The sequence below is a fragment of the Aegilops tauschii genome, chromosome 4 (genome assembly GCF_002575655.3).
Source record: "Aegilops tauschii subsp. strangulata cultivar AL8/78 chromosome 4, Aet v6.0, whole genome shotgun sequence".
Taxonomy (NCBI): Eukaryota; Viridiplantae; Streptophyta; class Magnoliopsida; order Poales; family Poaceae; genus Aegilops; species Aegilops tauschii.
In genome coordinates, this window is record NC_053038.3 from 38946511 (window position 1) to 38969987 (window position 23477).

At 48.3% G+C, this 23477-nt stretch overlaps 4 protein-coding genes across 6 annotated transcripts; 1 reads left to right on the plus strand and 3 right to left on the minus strand.

Moving 5' to 3' along the window:
* The first annotated feature begins 653 nt into the window (after window positions 1–653).
* LOC109784023 (uncharacterized) lies at window positions 654–9583 on the plus strand. 2 transcript variants are annotated; one of them, XR_012181291.1, is made up of 15 exons: window positions 654–888; window positions 993–1756; window positions 1870–2622; window positions 2712–2864; window positions 2950–3187; window positions 3275–3584; window positions 3661–4057; window positions 4137–4332; window positions 4419–4517; window positions 4600–4856; window positions 4938–5013; window positions 5116–5694; window positions 5771–5907; window positions 8606–8964; window positions 9068–9269. XR_012181291.1 is itself a non-coding variant. In XM_040386539.2 (15 exons), exons 8-12 carry the CDS (start codon window positions 4270–4272, stop codon window positions 5257–5259), a joined length of 639 nt encoding a protein of 212 aa, XP_040242473.2. In that variant the 5' UTR covers window positions 655–888; window positions 993–1756; window positions 1870–2622; window positions 2712–2864; window positions 2945–3187; window positions 3275–3584; window positions 3661–4057; window positions 4137–4269; the 3' UTR covers window positions 5260–5694; window positions 5771–5907; window positions 8606–8964; window positions 9068–9583. The 2 variants fall into 2 exon arrangements, 1 of the variants encoding a protein (XP_040242473.2); XM_040386539.2 differs by having other exon boundaries at window positions 655–888; window positions 2945–3187; window positions 9068–9583.
* On the minus strand, window positions 5915–8534 carry LOC120962719 (uncharacterized). The gene is made up of 10 exons (XM_040386537.2): window positions 8485–8534; window positions 8155–8382; window positions 7912–8061; window positions 7751–7825; window positions 7494–7686; window positions 7217–7409; window positions 7032–7136; window positions 6698–6951; window positions 6531–6606; window positions 5915–6441 (listed from the first exon to the last, which is right to left on the minus strand). The coding sequence occupies exons 2-10, from the start codon at window positions 8270–8272 to the stop codon at window positions 6301–6303; spliced, it is 1305 nt and encodes a 434-aa protein (XP_040242471.1). The 5' UTR covers window positions 8273–8382; window positions 8485–8534; the 3' UTR covers window positions 5915–6300.
* On the minus strand, window positions 8280–12448 carry LOC120962720 (uncharacterized). The gene is made up of 9 exons (XM_040386538.3): window positions 12275–12448; window positions 12081–12185; window positions 10698–11995; window positions 9799–10596; window positions 9560–9706; window positions 9392–9469; window positions 9039–9276; window positions 8618–8941; window positions 8280–8540 (listed from the first exon to the last, which is right to left on the minus strand). Exons 4-9 carry the CDS (start codon window positions 9850–9852, stop codon window positions 8440–8442), a joined length of 942 nt encoding a protein of 313 aa, XP_040242472.1. The 5' UTR covers window positions 9853–10596; window positions 10698–11995; window positions 12081–12185; window positions 12275–12448; the 3' UTR covers window positions 8280–8439.
* Window positions 12449–12640: 192 nt separating this feature from the next.
* LOC109784022 (protein FAR1-RELATED SEQUENCE 5) lies at window positions 12641–16619 on the minus strand. 2 transcript variants are annotated; one of them, XM_073496153.1, is made up of 7 exons: window positions 16304–16619; window positions 15986–16207; window positions 15242–15506; window positions 14456–15146; window positions 13904–14361; window positions 13537–13824; window positions 12641–13451 (listed from the first exon to the last, which is right to left on the minus strand). In XM_073496153.1, the coding sequence occupies exons 4-7, from the start codon at window positions 14490–14492 to the stop codon at window positions 12804–12806; spliced, it is 1431 nt and encodes a 476-aa protein (XP_073352254.1). In that variant the 5' UTR covers window positions 14493–15146; window positions 15242–15506; window positions 15986–16207; window positions 16304–16619; the 3' UTR covers window positions 12641–12803. The 2 variants fall into 2 exon arrangements, with proteins under 2 accessions (XP_073352254.1, XP_040242474.1); XM_040386540.3 differs by having other exon boundaries at window positions 15242–16207; window positions 16304–16440.
* Between the last annotated feature and the right edge of the window lie 6858 nt (window positions 16620–23477).

Genomic DNA, 23477 nt, shown 5'->3' on the forward strand with positions numbered 1-23477 from the left:
TATTCCATAGTCCATCGAATCTTTACCCAAAACTTGAAAACTTCACAACACAAAACTCAACAGAAAATCTTATGAGCTCCGTTAGTAAAAGAAAATAAATCACCACTTAGGTACTGTTGTGAACTCAATCTAAATTCATATTGGTGTAATATCTACTCTATTCCAACTCCTCTATGGTTCATACCCTCCGATACTACTCATAGATTCATCAAAATAAGCAAACTACACATAGAAAACAAAATCTGTCAAAAATAGAACAATCTGTAGTAATCTGCATCAAACGCAAACTTCTGGAACTCAGAAAAATCTGCCAAAATAGGACGACCTAGATAATTCGATTATTGATCTACTGCAATTGGAATCAGTATTTTATCACTTTCTGCGAAAATGCTAAGTTGGTCGTACTGGCACATAGTACTATTATCTGCGCCGCTGGTCCACCTCGAGATGCTCCCCACTAGTAGTATTTAACGTTGTATTTCGAATGGGCGCTCTGTTTTGCACAGTTCGTGCATGGTTTGGCGCTAGTCCTTAAATTGGCCCAACAACTCTGGCCCTCTACGGTCTCTGTCTTGCACCACGATAGTTGGACCGTTGTACTGTCGATTGTGGGCCGTTACCGGCATCTTCCTCCCGAAGCCTCCGCGTTATTTATTATTCCCCATGGACAGATACTCGCCAGCCATCCCCACCCCCCCAATCCACTGTGGAGCCGCATCCAACTCTGTACCAGCCATGGCGTCGTCTTCATCATCGATCCCCCAGGCCGTTGACACGGATCCGCTGCCGCTCATCCCCTGCCCCCGTTGTGGTCGACAAGTGCTCACCGACATCTCCTCCAGCGGGAAGAGGCCTGGGAACCGCTACTACAAGTGCATCCTCTGGAGCGTGATATCCCTAAATCTTAATCTCGGATCTGATGTTGATTTTTTAGTTTCGTCTGAAAGCACAGTCCGTTCTTATTCCGTGCTCTCTTTTTTGGCTCCTGCTAGTCTGGCCAGTGCCCCTTCTTCGAATGGCAGGAGTCGTACCGTGCTGTACTGGAGGCCGTTCGCGCTCGAGCTTTTGTCGCCCCGCTGTCGCCTCCTTCACCTCGACTAGTTCACCGCACTCTTCGCCAGGAACTCGTCACACATCCTGCTCCATGCGCCCCGCAAGTCTGCGCCCCCGCCACGCTGTCAGCGCCGAGCGGTGATTTGTCCAGGCTTGCTATTATGCTCAGTGCCACGAACCTGATGGTCACCGTCGTCATGCTGGGCATATGCGTCCTCATTCTGGCGATTGTGTACTTCAAGTGATGTAGTGCACACGCGGCAGCGCAATGCATGTACTAATGTGCTCAGGGCTTAGTCTTAGTACCGCCGCAATGGTACTGGTCTGTGTTTAGTGTTCAGGGCTTAGTGTGTTCGCAGAGTCAGTTTGTCCTCACGTTGTAATCAAGGGGTGCTTGGTTGTCACTGCTTAATTAAGTTCCAGTGTGCTCCCCATGTAACCAGGCTTGATTTGGTAGACGTATTAATGTTCTGTTATTTGGAATTTGCCACGCTGGATGTTTGTTTCAAGTTTAGCGTATCGTGTACCTCTACCTGCTGTCCAGTGCATTTACACAGTCTGGAGACACCTTAGTCAGTCCGTGTAAATGCAGCCCCAACCAACACCCGCCCCCATCAGTGCTCCTGGCGGTTCTATCTCCACCCTGACCCGGCCTCACCCACCATAGCTGCTCTCCTCCAGGTTGACGATTTTCTTCACCAAGGTTTGGTTCCCTCTAACAATAATCCGCTCCCCCCACCCCCCTCCTGCCCATCCATCCCCGTTCATTTTTTGATGCTTGTTTTTCATGCTTGCTGCCGTTTGTTTTGCCACTAGATGTCTTGCTCCGGGAGTTGCGAAGGAGATGATGATGTAGTTGACCAACATCATGCCCCTCAGATCCAGGGTTCAGATCTGAACAAGGAAGGTGTGACATACACTTCAAGGATCTCTGTGAAGCAAGTCGTCACTGTCATTGAGGGCTTTACCGAGTACAAGAAGTGGCTGGTGGAGGAGATCGGATTTGGAGGTATACTTAAGCTACATAAGTACCAGAAGTTGAATCTTAGACTTAGTTCTTGGTTAATGAGCAAGGTAGACGTTCATCGGCGTGCTATATGCATCACCGAGAAGAAGGTGTTGAGGTTCTGGGCAGAGGATGTAGCTAAGGTGTTCGGAATACCGGCTGGCAGTCGCGATGTCAAAGGCCGTGATGGAGACATCAACCCTGAGTCAGTTGAGTTCATCAAGCGCACGCTTAGGATGGACCAAGCTGGAGCTCACAGCCTTTGAGCAGCAGAGGATTTCTTGAAGAGGGATATAACACAGGAGTCTGGCAAGCTGGAGAAGGACTGTTTCCAGATAGCTTTTGTCATATTAGCTATGGGACATCTTCTAGCCCCGTCGACAAAGCACAATTACGCCACAATTGATTTCTGGGGGGCTCTAGCTAATCCTGAGATGATCCGACAGTTCAACTGGTGTGAGTACGTCTTGCAGTGCCTGATCGACGCGGTTACGAAGCTACGGAGGGATATTTCTATGGGCACACAGACAATCAATTTGACCAGCTGTCATCTATTCCCGCGGGTACATTTTTGTCCAAAATATCCAAATTTGGCTACTTCCAAGCCGCGAACCGAACTAACCATCTGCTCTGTTTATGTGCCTCCTTTTAGGTGTTCTTCCTTGACAACTTGGATCTCTGGATTTTCAACAAGAAGCATGATGCAATTCCTCGGATAAGTGTTTTTGACCAGGACACGTTACGACGCATGATCACAATGGCAACGGATGTTGGCTCATCGCCATATACCTACTCCTCCGCTCCGGTATGGCACAAACTACTTGTACCTTGTTGTAAATTCTTTTTCTTTGTCCTTTAATTCGTTCGCATGACTACGTGTGACAGCTTAGGGGCTCTTCACTGGTTTGCTATACGAGGGGTAATTTCACTAGCTCTGTCCACCGACGTCGTGAAGTTGCCCAGTCACCATAGTGCCCTAAGGATATATGTGTTTCACATAGTATATCCCGCGTGCCTGTTCCGGGCGAGCCTTCTCGGGCCGGGAATTCTGCATCACCGCTCACCCCTGCTCGCAAAGTCACTGCTTCGGAATACAGTCAGCACGTGCAGCGCCATTACCCCCAGATGGTAATCCCAGATTCACAACTTGATTTCTCTCTTTTGTCCCAAATATTACGTTTCGCTCTAGTTGATGCAGCCCATCTTTTTTTGTAGTTTGCAAATCCTCTTGCCATACTAATGCGACAACAGAACGCTCAGGCCCTTCTCCACATCAACAATGCCATGTAGAACATTCAAGCCGACATGATCCAATTCACGGACAAGGTTTTCGCAAACATACGTTCCCGATGTGTTTGTTGTTCAGCCAGAGGTTTGTCTTCCGACCGTTACCTTCATCGCTATTCACCCACCGTCGCAGCAACGAACCGCAATCCCGACCCGCCATCCGGTTTGAATGCCCAGTTCAGAACCCCTGCATGTAATAAGATTCCCGGCCGGCGCCTAGACATGTCCGACCCAGAAGGTAACTACCTTTCTGTTCCAAACTCCTCCTTCTTTCTTAACCGCGCACTGATAATTTTTTTCTGGAATGCACATAGTTGTTGTCGATTCAGGCGTTTTCAAAACGAACACCAACGCCAAGCGTGCATGCAGCGACCCGTTCACAAATCAAGTCCATAAGAGGGCCAGGCCTGCCTCCACTGACACTGCACTAGTCGGCAGCGCTTCACTGATGTTGGAGAGCATCAAGAAGTTTGCTGCCTCAGTCGCCCTATCCTTGGTGGACCGTTACAAAAAGCTCCCTCTACAAGCCCCTCATGTTCATCTGTTCGGGACGTCCACTCGGGCCATTCCCAGGAGAAAATACGTAACCGCCACTGGTTTTGCATCTGATCCATGGATGATAGGATATTGTCCCCCACCAGTGAAAGGGTCCTCCCTCACGCAATCGCTTCAGGAGTTCACACGCACCGCCAGTCCTGAAATTCTTAACAGGTCCGCCCAAACCTCTGACTCTTCAGTACATACCCTACGTCCGCTAACCATTCTGTATACTTGCTGTCCTTGATTTCAGTCCCTGGATCATCCACCATAGCCCGCGACACCTATCCGTCACAAGTGCCGACGTCAACCATCAATTACTTGGTGTAACCGAGCTCGATCATGAAATATTTTCTGCTCTCCTGCGACGATTCACGTAGCTGTACATGGAAGAGAACCCCGACAAGCCTTACATGAGCTATGCTCACTTCATGGATCTTGACTTCTCCGTATGACGCTGCCATCAACAATCTTTTTGTTCGTTTCTACATCTGTGGACAAAACTAACCTGATGTAACTTTATCTGTGCGTGTAGACACTTGTTTTGGCAGGACAGGACTACACTCGTCTAGCTCACATACAGGACCAGTTCATTGGCTCGGAAATCATGTACCCTTTGCATGCTTGCCAGCTGGTTAAGACCTTTAACCTCACCTATGTATACTAATTCTTTACTTTTCCAATTTCCATTCTTCCCTAACCTTATCCGTTTCCAGTTTTATGTACCATCGACGATGTCTCATGGTTGCGTGCTATACATCTGGGACATGGTTACGTCAACCATACATGTCCTGGACCCAATGTCTGGATCCAACGGTTGTACTCCTTCAGTTCAAGCGAGGCACGAGGCTGCTGTTTCAATATTCCATGACGGGCTGTTTACATGCCTGACAGAGTTCTTCTCTGGTTGGCCAGTTGATAAAGCAAATTGGTGCACTAAGTACCAACGTGTAGCTGACACACTCATCACCAGGTACGCTTCAATTTACCAGCCTGGACCACATCTTGCCTACATCACTATAACTCATTATATCACTGCTGCCGCAATCCATAGGGAAGACTCTGCAGTATGCGTTCTTCACCTCTTGAGGCATTTCGACGGCAAGAAGTCCAGGGTTCCATTGACCAAGGTGTGTCATGCCACTCCCCACTAACTGCCTGCACTTTCTCATTGCCCCTGTCCGTTTTACCTCCTTATCTCACATGGTTGTTCCTTCGGATGTTTTGTACAGGCAAACATGGACAAAACTCGGCAGTTTGCATTCTACGAATTGTTCAGGCTGCAAGGGAACAAGTCATCTGTTCCAGCTGACATCATGTGGGGTATCTTGGCACCACCGGAAATGGAGGACCAAACATCCTCAGCAGCTGTGTAGCTCGCATCCTGTCCTGAAGAAATATGATAATGCTGCCGGAGCCGGCTGAAGCTTGCCCAATCCCTTGTTATCGAGCTTCTTACTGGCTTGTACCGTTTTTTATGTACCACACCGTGACCTTAATTCGCATGCTACCTCTCACCGAACCTACTTGTTGGTTTTATCTGCTTCTTATTTTTCCTACTGTCATGTACTACGTTCGCCTCAAAATTCTTGTCTTCAACTTGTCTACATACGAATTTATCTACGATTGAAATGTGACTTCACACAACCATATGTACACACTTCTAAGTCAAGAATTTTGGGACGGACGGACTACATTAATCCATGCGATATATGAAACCTTCCCAACCTGCACCCACCATGGGCCATGTTCATCTGTCTGTACTGCAAGTTATCGCAACTACTCAAGCTCCAAATGACCCCCCTATACAGGTTCGAATCACCGTTCGTCCTCTCCACATTTTAGCCTTCATGCCTGCTGTTCTGACCAACTAACTCATTTCAACAGGATAAATGCCCTGGACCGATGTACGCAAATGTCCCGACGACGACACATGGACGCCCGTTCGGAAGTACTGGTGTCAACTATCTCCGGCAATGGACAAAGTTCTATCAACAAGCGCGAATGCATACTCCGTGCTCCAGGTTAGATTACGTGGGAAAAGATCTCTGAACCCAACTTTTTGCAGAAGCATGTTCGCACGCACCATCACGGAGCCATAGCGAAATGTAAATTGCAAACTACCGTAGCACTAAATACACAACTTGTCCAAGTCTGAATTACCAATATTACAGCCACTAGGTCTTAATAAAGGGGGTGTTCGTTCACTCGCCTATGGTCTACACGGGTACCAACCCGTCGACCAAATATGTACTAGGGAGGGGGGACTAGGTGGTCAGCAGAACTTGCAACATAGCTCTAGCTGCATTATGAGAATGCTCTCAACCCCAGTCACGCGTATGCCTTCTTCTTGACCATATGCCACCAAAACAATCTTCCAACCTTCGACCTTCCAATTTCCACTTCAATCCTGAGGTTCAGTCAATTTTGATGAGCTTGCTCTCATCCACAATCCTTGAAGGCCTCATGCTTGCCATCTTCGCCGGCAGCTCTCCCCTGTTCCGTCCCAATGTGCACACCTCATAAGCTAGCTTCTTCCGTAGGTATTTTGCAGTTGCCTGCAAGCACATTTCAAAGGTTGTCAGTTCCCAGCTACCATACTCACCACACCAGGTAAGCATGTCATATAATTCATCTTCAACATTACCGGAGTTATCTGGTTTTCCAGCCCAACCCCATTGTACTCCTTCAGGATGTGCACGCAGTACATGGCCGACTCCTCACTGCAAGCACACACAAACAGAATCAGTCAATTTTCGTTTAGTTTCATAATGCGTGGATTTAGCTTTTTGTTTGCTAGGATTCATATTTTACCTTGCACAACTTTCGTAAAAATCGTTCTTGAAGCCAACACTCCACCCGACCCTGTCCATCTCCCAGGTTGGGATGCATTCGTTGATGATCCGAACTAGACCTCTAAGAATTATTTTGCCGTTCTTCCAATGGATCTCCTTTGTTTTATTCCTTTCCGGTGTTGCATCGGTCGGGTCGAAGATCTGCAAAACTCTTTCCTTGAGGTCGATTGCATAAACGGACCACGCCTCCATTAGAGGGACCAGCATTAGTAGCTGCAACGAAAAGTTGTTGATCAGCATACAGGATAACACAACGATCTTACCAATAAGTCACGGTATATGATTTCAGTTACCTGCCGCACTGACTGCAGGTTGTACCCTATAAATTCCTCACATATCATCGTCCTAACATACTGGAAGTCTATGTTATCCGGGCGCTCTACCTTCATAATTTCAACCTGCGTCAATTTATCATATATCACATATCTTGCGATCAAAAAACTAGAGCAACTTGTCCTCATGAAGTTCCGGGTTTTACCGCCAGGTTTGGATTGGGGATCGCACACCACCTGACGTTTGATCCCTTGTACATCTTGTTCTCCACATACATTATTGCTCTCCAAATTGCTGACATGCCCAGCCTGTCAACAACTCCATCCGGACCTAGCTGCTCCACTAGTTCCTCCCCTGTAAGGATGATCCATGTTGGGTAGTCATGGATGAACCATCTCCTGCACGCAAAAACTTATGTCAGCTCCATCAAACTGCCAGAAAACATACTTTCTCAATAAAGCTTCAGCTTTGTGAGCACTTACTTGCCGAGCAGAACTTCATCAGCACACCTCTTGAACAGTGCGTAGAAAACAATGACATGCTCTGCTCTAGGCTCTTCGTGATGAAGACCTAATTCGCCAGGGTACTTAGCTTCCATCTCAACCTTCACTTGCTGGAACCCAGGTTGCACCGGAATAGAATTATTTGCCGGGGCAACGGGTTCTGCTGAAAATGCTATAAATTGGTTAATTAAACAACCAGTAATAGTATGAAAGCAACAACTTTTCGAATATCTAACCTTGAGTTGCTGCTGTGCCCTGATGCATCGGAGCCTGCATGGACTCATCATTGTGTAGGTTCGCAATCACGTGTGCTGCGTTCAAAGCATTGCATTAGTCTACTACTCGCCACATCCTCTCCCACATATGAATTATCACAAAAAAGTTATCCCTATCATACCATTTGAAGCTTGTCCATTATCTGATTCTGCAGTTCTGCTCCTCTCATGCACAACAATCATTCCACTGGTGCCCCCCAGACCTGGGCTAACTGAGCGTTCTTCCTCTGCCTGCCTTGCTGATGGTATAGTCACCATTGCCCACCTGGCAGCTGCAAGTAACCAACAAGACAACTTTAATGATTCCTCCTGTCCCCGAGAAGGAATGATGTGAAATCCATTACTATCTATGCTGTTTAAGTTACCTTCACTGTCGAGAGTGGGATAAGCTTCACCACAGTCTGTTGCCAGGTTGCCATCAGTTATTTCATCAAGGAATCGAACTTTCTTTTTTTCTCTTCTTGGCTTTAGGCGTCTGTGCATAGCCGCCCTCTTTGTGCCCACCGCGCTCCCTTTCGTGATGGGTCCTCCCACCTCTGCATCAGCTGATCCCTCATCTCGTGCACCTGCAACTGCTACTGCTTCAGCACATCCTCAAAGTGTTTCACATTTTTTTTTACAAAAACGATCAAGCCTAGGTACAACACATGTCATATCAGGGTTTCGAAATGCTGCACACCTGGACCCTCATTAACCTCTCGCTCCCTTGGTGCCTGAGTCTGGGTGGTATGCATCTCCGTATCGCAATCTCCTGCCAAATTTATGTTAGTCACCTTCTAATTCAGCACTTTTAATTCTTGTATGTTCACCGTGCAGGGCGCCGGCTACCTGATGTTCGTGTCTTCATTGTTGGTGGACAATCTGCATCGCTCTTCTCCTCTGGTTCTCTTCTCTGCTCTCCTCCGCCTTTTCTCCCCAGCTGCATCAGCCCCACCGCGGCCTCTGTTGAGTTTGTACCATCTGGTGCAGAATCATCATCTCCTCCGCCACCACCCCCGGCTCTAGCTGCATTTTGTGACGAGTTAGAGTTCCTTTTTTGCTTCGTAAACACTGAACCTTCCATGCTTTTAGGAAGACAACAAAAGTTTTTGCCTGCTTGTTTCCTTGAGCCTGTCACAGCGCCGCCGTTCTTTCTTTCTGTACCTTCATCTCCTGTTGAAGGAAAGCCAATTCAGGTCAGTTAACTCCGGGTCCGATCATACACAAAGAAGGCTACACCTAATATCTTCTACGCGGTACTAAGACTAACCTGTTTCCTCTATCTCTGCCATACTGTAGCATCCCGTGCTCATCAGCAGTTTCGTCAGGATGTGCTGCTTCGTGTCGTCGATTGCTTGAAGGGCTTCATCCACCAGCGCCTCCCGCCTACATTCGCTCATCACTGCTTCACCCTGCCCAGGGTTCAGGTCACCTGCTAGTTGGAGTACTATGTTCTTTATCGTGGGAATGACATCCTCGTCCACCACCCCTCCAAGCCGCACCTTCCTCTGTAACAATTATTTATGTATTTCTTTTGTCAGATTGGTTACCAATCAGTAGCTAAATGTTAATTTGTGTCATAATCCTTTTATAAGAGTGACTAATTTCTGCGAATGCACGCACCTCTTTTACTGTCCCAGCACTTGCGATCACTGGATGTAATCTTCTCGCTCTACTGGCCATGCTCTCAACACTCCTCGTCTGTAATATAAGTTGTCCAGATTATCAGAGGTTAATTGTGGACCATAAACAATGTAACAATGATTTAATTACCCCAGCATTGTATTGTACCTTAAATCGTGGAGACTTCAGCAACCTGTCTTGCATCTCGAGCTTGATTAGTTCTTTGATCTTCTCAGTTGTATATGCACCAATTTTCGGGACCAAGTCCGTATCTAGGCTGTGCTTCCTAAAATCTGTCCACTCCAGGCAGTACAGCTGCGCACACCACAATAATTGTTAGCAATAGGGACGTAACAAATGCAATAGACATAGATGCATGTCATTATTTAGGTAAACCATGCACATACCTGCAGAAACAAGTTGGACCCCCCAGAAGTCAGGGATGGAGCTCCTTCATTCATCTCCTGCTGGAATCTCTCCACACTAGCTCGAAGTACATCAAGTATGTACCCCTGCCCAGTCGTACTCACCTATCTCAAGTGGATTTTGCACGCACGGCAGGAGTTCATCTGGCACGTTTGCGTTCGCTGCCCTTGGAGAGACCAAAGTACAGCAGGAAAGCAGTGCGTATGCAGCTAGACATCTCTTCCAAGTCTCCGGGTTAATGCCATAAGCATCACAGATCTGCATCACCTTTTTAAGGTGTTCGACCCTGATGCCCCTGTTTCTGTTCACAGGTAACCCTAGCACACTTTGCACCTTCTCTACTAGCCTACCCTTATCCTTGGGCTTAGTAAGACTAATCTTCCTTTTGCCGGAAGCCACGCCCATGATATTCTCCACATCGGATCTACCTATTTCACGTATCTCACCGTCACGAAACACGAACCGCAGGGTATCACGGTCAGATGTGTCCACCCGGGGGAGGCAGTCCGCGTAGAAGTTCTTGTCCAACGGTCCAGACGCCCTGACGGTGAGCATCGGGGCCAGCCCCGTCTTCTCGACCACCGGATAGCACATCATCCCCACGCCTAGCAGCGCTGCCGCTGAAAAAACTCCACGCATCGATCCGCTTCGCTCCACTTCCGTAGAACACTCGCCTAGCCCCAAACTGCCCCATGAGCTGGCTCGCTTCGGCGTTGCCGGCGAGCGCATCCGCCTCGTACCAGTGGCCAACTCTGACAAGGACGCCATTGACGACCAGCCTGCGCACGGCAGCACGACTTTGTTAGTGTTCACCCCCCACTGGCCACCCCCCCAACCCACCCGCGCAACTAATGTAGAGGCTAGTAGGGAAGGTACTCACCAGGGTTTCTGGCCGGTCGGAGCGCGGAGATGTCGTCGGCGGTCACGCCGGAAACCTAGGGTTCCTGTAGCAAGCTCGCTCCCCCCTCTCTATTCCCCTGCTTTTCTTTCTCCTGTGCTTCAGCAAAGGCCATTGTTGAGGAGGCAGAGCAGCGCCGCGTCTCTTTATCGCCACCCCAGCCCAGCTACCAATTACTCTGCCTCTCTCTCGCAGTAGTTACTGGCCCCGCCTACCGCGCCATTGCCTGCGAAAATACCTCGCGCTTTCCTACGTGTGAGCCACTGCTATTTTTCGACATGACTCATCGTACGAGATGCCTTCTGCCCGAGCAACGCAGCCCGCCGCACACCATTCCTATCTGTGCTTGTACTTGCATTTGCTCCTTCCGTTTTTTCACTCCATATCGAAAGCACACCCGGTTCACGTGTCAGTACAGCCATATGGTCCTATCCACCGGCTGGTTCCAGATTAAACGCTGACTACCTGCGCGCACTCGCAGTCCAGAAATGGGCGTCTGAGGGGGATTAGCTTCTATGCCTGTTTTAGGAACTGAACTACTATGCTTACTGTTCCTCCGACAGTGCTACAGCTCCAAGACAAAAAAATCACATGTCTCGAATCAATCCAAAAAGCGTTAACACCAGATCCCAACCCTTTCTCGCGTACTTTCGCATGCATGCACTCATTGAGACTTTTCGTCCTGTGCTACTGGCCCCACTAGCAGTGGCACGATACTGCATGCAGCTTTCACGAAACACTTCCTCCTGCATGCATGCATCCCTTGCATGCTTCAGCTTAGGAAATGCCAACCACACTTTCTTTATTCCGGACTACACTTGCACTCTGTTCCCTCATTAAGAACTGATTGCATATAGTGCACTGCACTAACCACACAGCTCGGATGCTATTACTACGGGGACTTGTAGCACCATGCATGTAGCATGGATAGTACATCCACTAACTCGACCCACACACCCCTCCCTGGTGTTTTCAAATGCAGCACTTAAGACCTAAAGTACGCATGCCCATCACTAACTAAATCCGTGCCCGTTTCGGCGCCCTGCTGGTCGCGTCGTCTTCTTCCTCCACCTCACCCCCGCTTGTCGGGTGGACCCCTGATTCTTCACCTGCCTCCAGCCGATCCACACCATCGTCTTCGCCCACTGGCTCCAAATCTTCCGGGTCATGCTCGCCCCCACCTTCTTGCAGAGCACGGCACCCGCATCTGCACCATTTGTTTCAGCATCAGCCCAGATGCCAGCCTCGTCGCTCATCCCGATCTGCCCTTCCACAAATTCCTGCAACAAAAAACCAATTGGAAGTAACAATCAAACAAACACATACATCCATAAAATCTTCATCCTCACCCCCGGTTAGGCTCACCGTATCAGCTTCATTGTTCCCGTGCCCTGCTGCCGACGAGTCGCCACCCCCGACCTGCTGCACTTCTTCCCCGCCCACAGACTGGTTGCTCTCAGACGCTTCAACCTGGAAGACAGTGACATACAACTTCCATCAGCCACCAACCATGTGGGCGTACCACGGAAACATAGCAGCGCCCTGGTAGTTGCACTAACCTCATCGTTGATGAACGTTGGAGGCGACCATGCTAGGCCGGAGGTGAGCACTCCAGAGCTTGGCCAGCTGATGGATGGAGCCATTCCTGCTTGATCTACTACTAACAACACAACGCACTGGGGCGGCACTCACTCTGTGTCAAGGCTTTCCACACACCCCTCCCCCTCCCCACACCCCCCTATAAATACTAACTCCGGGTGGAAGATCCCGCCCGGACTCGGTTTGAATTTTGAACTCTCAAATTGCTCACACCACCCCCCATGCTGCACTGTATGGCCTGCCAGATGTCAACAACCTAGCTTCTCAGAACATCTATACGATGGGCACGTGTATTTTCTCTGGGACACACATATTGGACGGTAAAATGGAGGTACAGTGCAGTTCGCCTTACAATAAACCAAACTTGTCAAACACATTATTGGGACAGCCGCTTAGTTTTCTAACACGAGGACAATGACTCTCATCTACAAATCTGAAGATTTTCTACCCTCATGCTTCTACAGTTAAGAGAAAAATTCAGCCGTCGCACTACTGCTGCTGATCAGCTTGGTCGCAACCGACTCTGTCGCACGTGTTTTTCCTATGTCCCGCCACACCACAGTTGCTGCATCTACCTTCTTTCCTGGGCACCTTCGGCGCATCCCCTCGTTGCGGGCATGTAGTCCTCTTGTGTCCTGGCACCTTGCAAATGCTGCAAAATCTGCTCCTCTTGCTAAGCCCTTCGTATGGTGCCCTGTCTCTAGCATTGGTTGGGCGTCCTGCATTCCTCTTCTTAGCTGGAGGTTCGAGGCCCGCCATAGCGCTCCCCTCATCTTGATTCTTTCTTGTTGCCACATCAACCCATTTGCCGACGACTCCATTCGCTTGCTTCCTGTTATGGCCACGGTCTTCCAGGCCCAGCCCGTCCGTCTGCTTGTCGTACGGTGCCATCACAGTCATGGCTTGCTTGAACAAGCCCATCAAAGTATCGTACGCCTCGACACTGGCATCTCCCAACCTGACTAGCTCTAGCGCCTGCACGTACATTCGGTTGTGCCTGAATGTGAGCGTGCTAGTTGTTATCTGATCTCTCTGGTAGTGCTGCAGGTGCTCCGGCAAAATGTCTCTTGCATCCTTCATCCATCTTTTGACTATGTGTTTCTTTGGAATTGTCGTCATCCCCAAGTAGTCCATCACCTGGGATGCACAACAGAGGAATGGTCACTTAATATGCAGTTATCAGCGAGAAATGCTGCGATTAAATTCAGTTTTCCCTTATTACCTTCAAAACATGGCAGCACAGCATGCCCATGTGCTCGAACAATCCACATTCGCACTCGAACTCCTCACCACCACTTAGCATTTTGACCATGAAAACTACTCTGCTCCACTTCTCTCGCTTCTCTGGCCTGGTGTGCATCGCCTTGTACAGAGAGTGCTTCTCGACCTCTTCTACTCGATAGCCTCCAGCCTCGTACAGGATTTGCCCGAATTGCTCGAACATTGCCCGCGTGTAGATCTTACTTGCATCTATCTCTATTGAAGAGTTCGTTCGCAACACCACACCGCCCTGAGTCCACGGAATGCTTCAGTGATTAGGCTCAATCAAAAAAAAAACTTAGTGCTTACAAATTTCCCAAGTAACTTACCAGCTTCGTTCGCTTTTCCTCGTAACTTTCGTCCGATGCACGGTCAAACTGCAACCTCATGTACTGCCTCACGAACTTGTGCATCAGGGAACCCGGAGGCACATAGCTCTTCAGCATATGGTTCGCACTCTCACTCCGCTGTGTGCTCGTCATCTTGGCGCAGAAAACACCCTTGAAGTACGGCTTTGCCCATTTTTCTCTGATCTCATACAGATTTGTCATATACTGGTGTGTTTTCAGGTTGTGCTTCTCCACCAGTTGTGTCCAAGCCTCCTCGAACTCCTCTACCATCAGCATGTGGTCTACCACTTTATGAAATTCCTGCCTAAACTCATTTCTTTGCGCAAACATTGCGCCCAAACTTTCCTTGGCTTTCTTCAACACATGCCACTTACACCACCGATGCACTGTGTTCGGAAGTACAATCTTAATAGCCACCTCCATAGCCCGGCACTGATCTGCAGTTTTGACCGGCTCACATGTGAGTACACTTGATGGTAATAATGAATCCAGAATGGAAAATGAAAATTGCAAATTGCCCTACCAACTCACCTGTAAGTATGGTTCGGGGTGCCACACCGCCCATCATCCTCACAAACTCTGTGAACACCCACTCAAAGCTCTCAACCTGTTCACCCCTCAACAACACCCCTCCAAGGAGTATGCTCTAGTAGTGGTTGTTCACCCCAATGAATAGACCGAATGGCATATCGTACAGGTTAGTCCTGTAAGTTGTGTCGAACGTCACGACATCCCCAAAAAATTTGTACTTCAACCGACTATCCCCACTTGCCCAAATTAGATTCCTTATTTTGCTCTGTTCATCCGCTTGTACCCTAAATAAGAACTCCGGATCTTTTGACCCTAACTCATCAAACACCTCAATTGTTTTCTGAACATCATCGTCAGCTTCCTCCTGGCTTATCTGGCCACACAGGTGCCTCAGAGATCTCTTCGTGAATGGAACATTCTCGACCGTGCCAAAGAACCCCCCGATTATGCTGTACACCTTGCTTAGGTTGATGTTGTTCTTCCTTAGGTTTCGAACCAGGTCCCTAGTGTACACGTCTATGTGTTTGTGAGAAGGCCAGTGCAACATCTCCCCACAATTTGGAGTCAACACATGGTTGTGCTTAACTCTATGCTCAGTAATGTACCACCCATTGTCGGACGTCCTTAACAACCTAATCATAGCACGGCACTCGCATCGACACGATCGTGAGTTCTCCCTCAGTGGTTTCCCCTGACCAACACATAAACAGAACAAAGTATCTAAGTTAGCATGCGCCATTAATCGACAATCAGTGAGCAATAAATTCTGCTTAAACAACTACTTGCCGAGCATCCACACACAATCTCTTGCATTGTTTTCCTCTTGTCTGGGTTCAGTCTGCTCTTGTCGTATCTGATGCCGAACCCATGCTCCCACGAATACAAATTGTAGAAGTCATACGCTTCTGTCAGTGAGTCGAATGTTGTCCCTAGTTCAGGCTCCACCACATGATCACCTTCTCTTTTTGCGAAACCTCTGATGGATTTCTCGAGGGCACCCATCCTCCCGGGACATGGTGCCCTCTCGATTGGATTAGCACCAACACGCACTCTGCATGTATTTTGGGTACAATTTAGAATGCACGTATAAGACAAATCATTGCCACTGCGTCCTATTGCCTGTTCTATCACCCTAACAAAGTAAAGGAACTTCAGCCCGTGGAACTACCTCTTCCCCCTGGTCTAGCCCCATTCAATGCACAAATGTTTCAGTATCATACAATTACGACTATATCTGGAACTCTAAACCCACCAAGACAGCCCTTCCCTGCTACATTTTTCCTCCGTTCTCTTCTAACTGAAATTATGCCATCTAAATTTCTCTACAAGATTGCTTACGGTCTGTGTCATGCAAGTAAAGTAGCCAAACAAAGACTGTATGGATATCCCCCTTAAACTCCCCAGACCAGTAAGCTTAAGAGCCTAGTTTCTTCAGGAGCATGTACGACAATTTTCTACCTAGTCGTACTAACGAAAAAAAACAAGAATCAGGATACGGCAGGTATAAACTGATTTCTGTTAGGCATGTACCTCCTAATCCATCCAGGCGTCTTCGGATCTGGCTTCACGGCCGACTCGTCGGACTCCGCCGGCGCGCTGTCACCGCTCGCCTCAGCGGGCGCTCCTCCACAACTGTCGTGCGCAGCAACTGAAGAATCCCCCACAACTGCGAAGACACCTCCGTGCACCTCGCTCCCGTCGTCCTCCAGGGAAATCGCCGGAGAGCCCGGTGGCGACCGGAAGATAGGCAACCTGCACACGCCGGCCAGATCTGTCATCCAGGCACGCCGAACTGCCTCCAGCGATGGACAACGACGCGGCTAGGTGTAGTCGATGGAGAGAACGTACCTGCTGACCGGATGCAGAGGGAAATCCCTGGCCGCCGCCGCTGCTGCTTCTGTCCCCGCCGCTGCCGTCGACCCAGTCGGCCGTAGATCCATCGTAGCACACCACTACTCTGTTTTTCCCCTGCCCCTTTTTCTTACTCCCCCAGCCCGCACCCGTGCTATACGCATAGACGTCACCCGACCGACGCATTTGTGTGTCGCGTAATCCGTGCCGCCATGCTTCAGCTCATCGTACGTGTCGAAAAAATTTGGACCATGGTCCACTACCGACAAACGAAACCGAGACCGCCGGTCCACCTTCCTGCCCCGTTCACCCCGCGCGGGTCCGACCTGTGTCAGACATACGTCCCGGCATACTAGCTGCGTACGCTTCTATGATCTCCGCCCCCGCGCCGCATGCAATACGGCATTTTCCAGCGCTCGCACCGGCCCAACATTAAATGTGACTCACCTGCCGATCAGGCCTTCTGGACGAGCGGGATAATGGGATCATATGGTAGTACGACCAAAAACGCCGCGTCCCACTTTCTGGTGCTTTTTAACAATTGTTTTCGTGAGCAGAAAGTTTCTGTCTTTTTCAGCAAGATCAAATAATTATCATCCAAGAAGATCCTATAGGTCTTACTTGGCACAAACACTAATTAAAACATAAAACCACATCTAACCAGATGCTAGATGATTTATTTATTACTAAACAGGAACAAAAAGCAAGGAACAAAAATAAAATTGGGTTGCCTCCCAACAAGCGCTAACGTTTAACGCCCCTAGCTAGGCATGATGATTTCAATGATGCTCACCTAAAAGATAAGAATTGAAACATAAAGAGAGCATCATGAAGAATATGACTAGCATATTTAAGTCTAACCCACTTCCTATGCATAGGGATTTTTGTTGGGAATCGTAGCATAATTTTAAAATTTTCCTACGCTCACCAAGATGCATCTATGGAGTATACTAGCAACGAGGGGAAAGGAGTGCATCTACATACCCTTGTAGATCGCGAGCGGAAGCGTTCCAATGAACGTGGATGACGGAGTCGTACTCGCCGTGATCCAAATCACCGATGACCGAGTGCCGAACGGACGGCACCTCCGCGTTCAACACACGTACGGTGCAGCGACGTCTCCTCCTTCTTGATCCAGCAAGGGGGAAGGAGAGGTTGATGAAGATCCAGCAGCACGACGGCGTGGTGGTGGATATAGCGGGTCTCCGGCAGGGCTTCGCCGAGCTTCTGCGAGAGAGAGAGAGGTGTTGCAGGGGAGGAGGGAGGCGCCCAAGGCTGTAGGTTGCTGCCCTCCCTCCCCCCCACTATTTATAGGACCCCTGGGGGGGCGCCAGCCCTTGATCAGATCTCCAAGGGGGGCGGCGGCCAAGTGGGGGGGAAGGGGTGCCTTGCCCCCCAAGGCAAGGGGGAAGCTCCCCCCTAGGGTTCCCAACCCTAGGCGCATGGGGGAGGCCCAAGGGGGGCGCCCCAGCCCACTAAGGGCTGGTTCCCTTCCACTTTCAGCCCACGGGGCCCTCCGGGATAGGTGGCCCCACCCGGTGGACCCCCGGGACCCTTCCGGTGGTCCCGGTACAATACCGGTAACCCCCGAAACTTTCCCGGTGGCCGAAACTGGACTTCCTATATATAATTCTTCACCTCCGGACCATTCCGGAACCTCTCGTGACGTCCGGGATCTCATCCGGGACTCCGAACAACTTTCGGGTTTCCGCATACATATATCTCTACAACCCTAGCGTCACCGAACCTTAAGTGTGTAGACCCTACGGGTTCGGGAGACATGCAGACATGACCGAGACGCCTCTCCGGTCAATAACCAACAGCGGGATCTGGATACCCATGTTGGCTCCCACATGCTCCACGATGATCTCATCGGATGAACCACGGTGTCGAGGATTCAATCAATCCGTATGCAATTCCCTTTGTCAATCGGTATGTTACTTGCCCGAGATTCGATCGTCGGTATCCCAATACCTTGTTCAATCTCGTTACCGGCAAGTCTCTTTACTCGTACCGCAATGCATGATCCCGTGACTAACGCCTTAGTCACATTGAGCTCATTATGATGATGCATTACCGAGTGGGCCCAGAGATACCTCTCCGTCACACGGAGTGACAAATCCCAGTCTCGATCCGTGCCAACCCAACAGACACTTTCGGAGATACCCGTAATGCACCTTTATAGTCACCCAGTTACGTTGTGACGTTTGGCACACCCAAAGCACTCCTACGGTATCCGGGAGTTGCACGATCTCATGGTCTAAGGAAAAGATACTTGACATTGGAAAAGCTCTAGCAAACGAAACTACACGATCTTTTATGCTATGCTTAAGATTGGGTCTTGTCCATCACATCATTCTCCTAATGATGTGATCCCGTTATCAATGACATCCAATGTCCATAGTCAGGAAACCATGACTATCTGTTGATCAATTAGCTAGTCAGCTAGAGGCTTACTAGGGACACGTTGTGGTCTATGCATTCACACATGTATTACGATTTCCGGACAATACAATTATAGCATGAATAATAGACTATTATCATGAACAAAGAAATATCATAATAACCTTTTATTATTGCCTCTAGGGCATATTTCCAACAGTCTCCCACTTGCACTAGAGTCAATAATCTAGTTACATTGTGATGAATCGAACACCCATTGCGTCCTGGTGTTGATCATGTTTTGCCCTAGGGAGAGGTTTAGTCAACGGATCTGCTACATTCAGGTCCGTGTGTACTTTACAAATATCTATGTCTCCATTTTGAACACTTTCACGAATGGAGTTGAAGCGACGCTTGATATGCCTGGTCTTCCTGCGAAACCTGGGCTCCTTCGCAAGGGCAATAGCTCCAGTGTTGTCACAGAAGAGAGTCATTGGGCCCGACGCATTGGGAATCACCCCTAGGTCGGTAATGAACTCCTTCATCCAGACTGCTTCCTGTGCTGCCTCCGAGGCTGCCATGTATTCCGCTTCACATGTAGATCCCGCCACGACGCTTTGCTTGCAACTGCACCAGCTTACTGCTCCTCCATTCAAAATATACACGTATCCGGTCTGTGACTTCGAGTCATCCAGATCTGTGTCGAAGCTAGCGTCGACGTAACCCTTTACGACGAGCTCTTCGTCACCTCCATAAACGAGAAACATATCCTTAGTCCTCTTCAGGTACTTCAGGATATTCTTGACCGCTGTCCAGTGTTCCTTGCCGGGATTACTTTGGTACCTTCCTACCAAACTTACGGCAAGGTTTACATCAGGTCTGGTACACAACATGGCATACATAATAGACCCTATGGCCGAGGCATAGGGGATGACACTCATCTCTTCTATATCTTCTGCCGTGGTCGGGCATTAAGCCGTGCTCAATTGCACACCTTGCAATACAGGCAAGAACCCCTTCTTGGACTGATCCATACTGAACTTCTTCAATATCTTGTCAAGGTATGTACTCTGTGGAAGATCAATGAGGCGTCTTGATCTATCTCTATAGATCTTGATGCCTAATAAATAAGCAGCTTCTCCAAGGTCCTTCATTGAAAAACACTTATTCAAATAGGCCTTTATACTTTCCAAGAATTCTATATCATTTCCCATCAATAGTATGTCATCCACATATAATATGAGAAATGCTACAGAGCTCCCACTCACTTTCTTGTAAACACAGGCTTCTCCATAAGTCTGTGTAAACCCAAACGCTTTGATCATCTCATCAAAGCGAATGTTCCAACTCCGAGATGCTTGCACCAGCCCATAGATTGAGCGCTGGAGCTTGCACACTTTGTTAGCATTCTTAGGATCGACAAAACCTTCCGGCTGCATCATATACAACTCTTCCTTAAGGAAGCCGTTAAGGAATGCTGTTTTGACGTCCATCTGCCATATCTCATAATCATAGTATGCGGCAGTTGCTAACATGATTCGGACGGACTTTAGCTTCGCTACGGGTGAGAAAGTCTCATCGTAGTCAACCCCTTGAACTTGTCGATAACCCTTAGCGACAAGTCGAGCTTTGTAGATGGTCACATTACCATCCGCGTCCGTCTTCTTCTTAAAGATCCATTTGTTTTCTATGGCTCGCCGCTCATCGGGCAAGTCAGTCAAAGTCCATACTTTGTTTTCATACATGGATTCTATCTCGGATTTCATGGCTTCTAGCCATTTGTCGGAATCCGGGCCTGCCATCGCTTCTTCACAGTTCGAAGGTTCACCGTTGTCTAACAACATGATTTCCAGGACAGGGTTGCCGTACCACTCTGGTGCGGAACGTGTCCTTGTGGACCTACGAAGTTCAGTAACTTGATCCGAAGCTTCATGATCATCATCATTAACTTCCTCCCCAGTCGGTGTAGGCACCACAGGAACATTTTCCCGCGCTGCGCTACTTTCCGGTTCGGAAGGGGTGACTATCACCTCATCAAGTTCCACTTTCCTCCCACTCAATTCTTTCGAGAGAAACTCCTTCTCCAGAAAGGACCCGTTCTTGGCAATGAAGATCTTTCCTTCGGATCTGAGGTAGAAGGTATACCCAATAGTTTCCTTAGGGTATCCTATGAAGACGCATTTTTCCGATTTGGGTTCGAGCTTTTCAGGTTGAAGTTTCTTGACATAAGCATCGCATCCCCAAACTTTTAGAAACGACAGCTTAGGTTTCTTCCCAAACCATAATTCATACGGTGTCGTCTCAACGGATTTCGACGGAGCCCTATTTAAAGTGAATGCGGCAGTCTCTAAAGCATAACCCCAAAATGAGAGCGGTAAATCGGTAAGAGACATCATAGATCGCACCATATCCAATAGAGTGCGATTACGACGTTCGGACACACCGTTTCTCTGAGGTGTTCCAGGCGGCGTGAGTTGTGAAACTATTCCACATTTCCTTAAGTGTGCACCAAACTCGTGACTTAAATATTCTCCACCACGATCTGATCGTAAGAATTTTATTTTCCTGTCATGTTGATTCTCAACTTCACTCTGAAATTCCTTGAACTTTTCAAAGGTTTCAGACTTGTGTTTCATTAGGTAGACATACCCATATCTACTTAAATCATCAGTGAGAGTGAGAACATAACGATATCCTCCGCGAGCCTCAACACTCATTGGACCGCACACATCGGTATGTATGATTTCCAATAAGTTGGTTGCTCGCTCCATTGTTCCGGAGAACGGAGTCTTGGTCATCTTACCCATGAGGCATGGTTCGCACGTGTCAAATGATTCGTAATCAAGAGACTCCAAAAGTCCATCTGCATGGAGCTTCTTCATGCGCTTGACACCAATGTGACCAAGGCGGCAGTGCCACAAGTATGTGGGACTATCGTTATCAACTTTACATCTTTTGGTATTCACACTATGAACATGTGTAACATCACGTTCGAGATTCATCAAAAATAAACCATTGACCAGCGGGGCATGACCATAAAACATATCTCTCAAATAAATAGAACAACCATTATTCTCGGATTTAAATGAGTAGCCATCTCGGATTAAACGAGATCCAGATACAATGTTCATGCTCAAAGCTGGCACTAAATAACAATTATTGAGGTTTAAAACTAATCCCGTAGGTAGATGCAGAGGCAGCGTGCCGACGGCGATCACATCGACCTTGGAACCATTCCCGACGCGCATCGTCACCTCGTCCTTCGCCAGTCTCCGTTTATTCCGTAGTTCCTGTTTTGAGTTACAAATATGAGCAACCGCACCGGTATCAAATACCCAGGAGCTACTACGAGTACTGGTAAGGTACACATCAATTACATGTATATCACATATACCTTTGGTGTTGCCGGCCTTCTTCTTGTCCGCTAAGTATTTGGGGCAGTTCCGCTTCCAGTGACCACTTCCCTTGCAATAAAAGCACTCAGTCTCGGGCTTGGGTCCATTCTTTGACTTCTTCCCAGTAACTGGTTTACCGGGCGCGGCAACTCCCTTGCCGTCCTTCTTGAAGTTCTTCTTACCCTTGCCCTTCTTGAACTTAGTGGTTTTATTCACCATCAACACTTGATGTTCTTTTCTGATCTCTACCTCAGCTGATTTTAGCATTGAATATACCTCAGGAATGGTCTTTTCCATCCCCTGCATATTGAAGTTCATCACAAAGCTCTTGTAGCTTGGTGGAAGCGACTGGAGGATTCTGTCAATGACCGCGTCATCCGGGAGATTGACTCCCAGCTGAGACAAGCGGTTATGCAACCCAGACATTCTGAGTATGTGCTCACTAACAGAACTGTTCTCCTCCATTTTACAGCTGAAGAACTTGTCGGAGACATCATATCTCTCGACCCGGGCATGAGCTTGAAAAACTAATTTCAGCTCCTCGAACATCTCATATGCTCCATGTTTCTCAAAACGCTTTTGGAGACCCGGTTCTAGGCTGTAAAGCATGCCGCACTGAACGAGGGAGTAATCATCAGCACGTGATTGCCTAGCGTTCATAACGTCTTGGTTCTCTGGGATTGGTGCTTCACCTAGCGGTGCTTCTAAGACATAATCTTTCTTGGCTACTATGAGGATGATCCTCAGGTTCCGGACCCAGTCCGTATAGTTGCTGCCATCATCTTTCAGCTTGGTTTTCTCTAGGAACGCGTTGAAATTGAGGACAACGTTGGCCATTTGATCTACAATACATAGTGTAAAGGTTTTTAGACTAAGTTCATGATAATTGAGTTCATCTAATCAAATTATTTAATGAACTCCCACTCAGATAGACATCCCTCTCGTCATCTAAGTGAAACATGATCCGAGCTTAACTAGGCCGTGTCCGATCATCACGTGAGACGGACTAGTCAAGATCGGTGAACATCTCCATGTTGATCGTATCTTCTATACGACTCATGCTCGACCTTTCGGTCCTCCGTGTTCCGAGGCCATGTCTGTACATGCTAGGCTCGTCAAGTCAACCTAAGTGTATTGCGTGTGTTCCGAGGCCCTGTCTGTACATGGTAGGCTCGTCAACACCCGTTATATTCGAACGTTAGAATCTATCACACCCGATCATCACGTGGTGCTTCGAAACAACGAACCTTCGCAACGGTGCACAGTTAGGGTGAACACTTTCTTGAAATTATTATAAGGGATCATCCTACTTGCTACCGTCGTTCTAAGCAAATAAGATGCAAAAACATGATAAACATCACATGCAATCAAATAGTGACATGATATGGCCAATG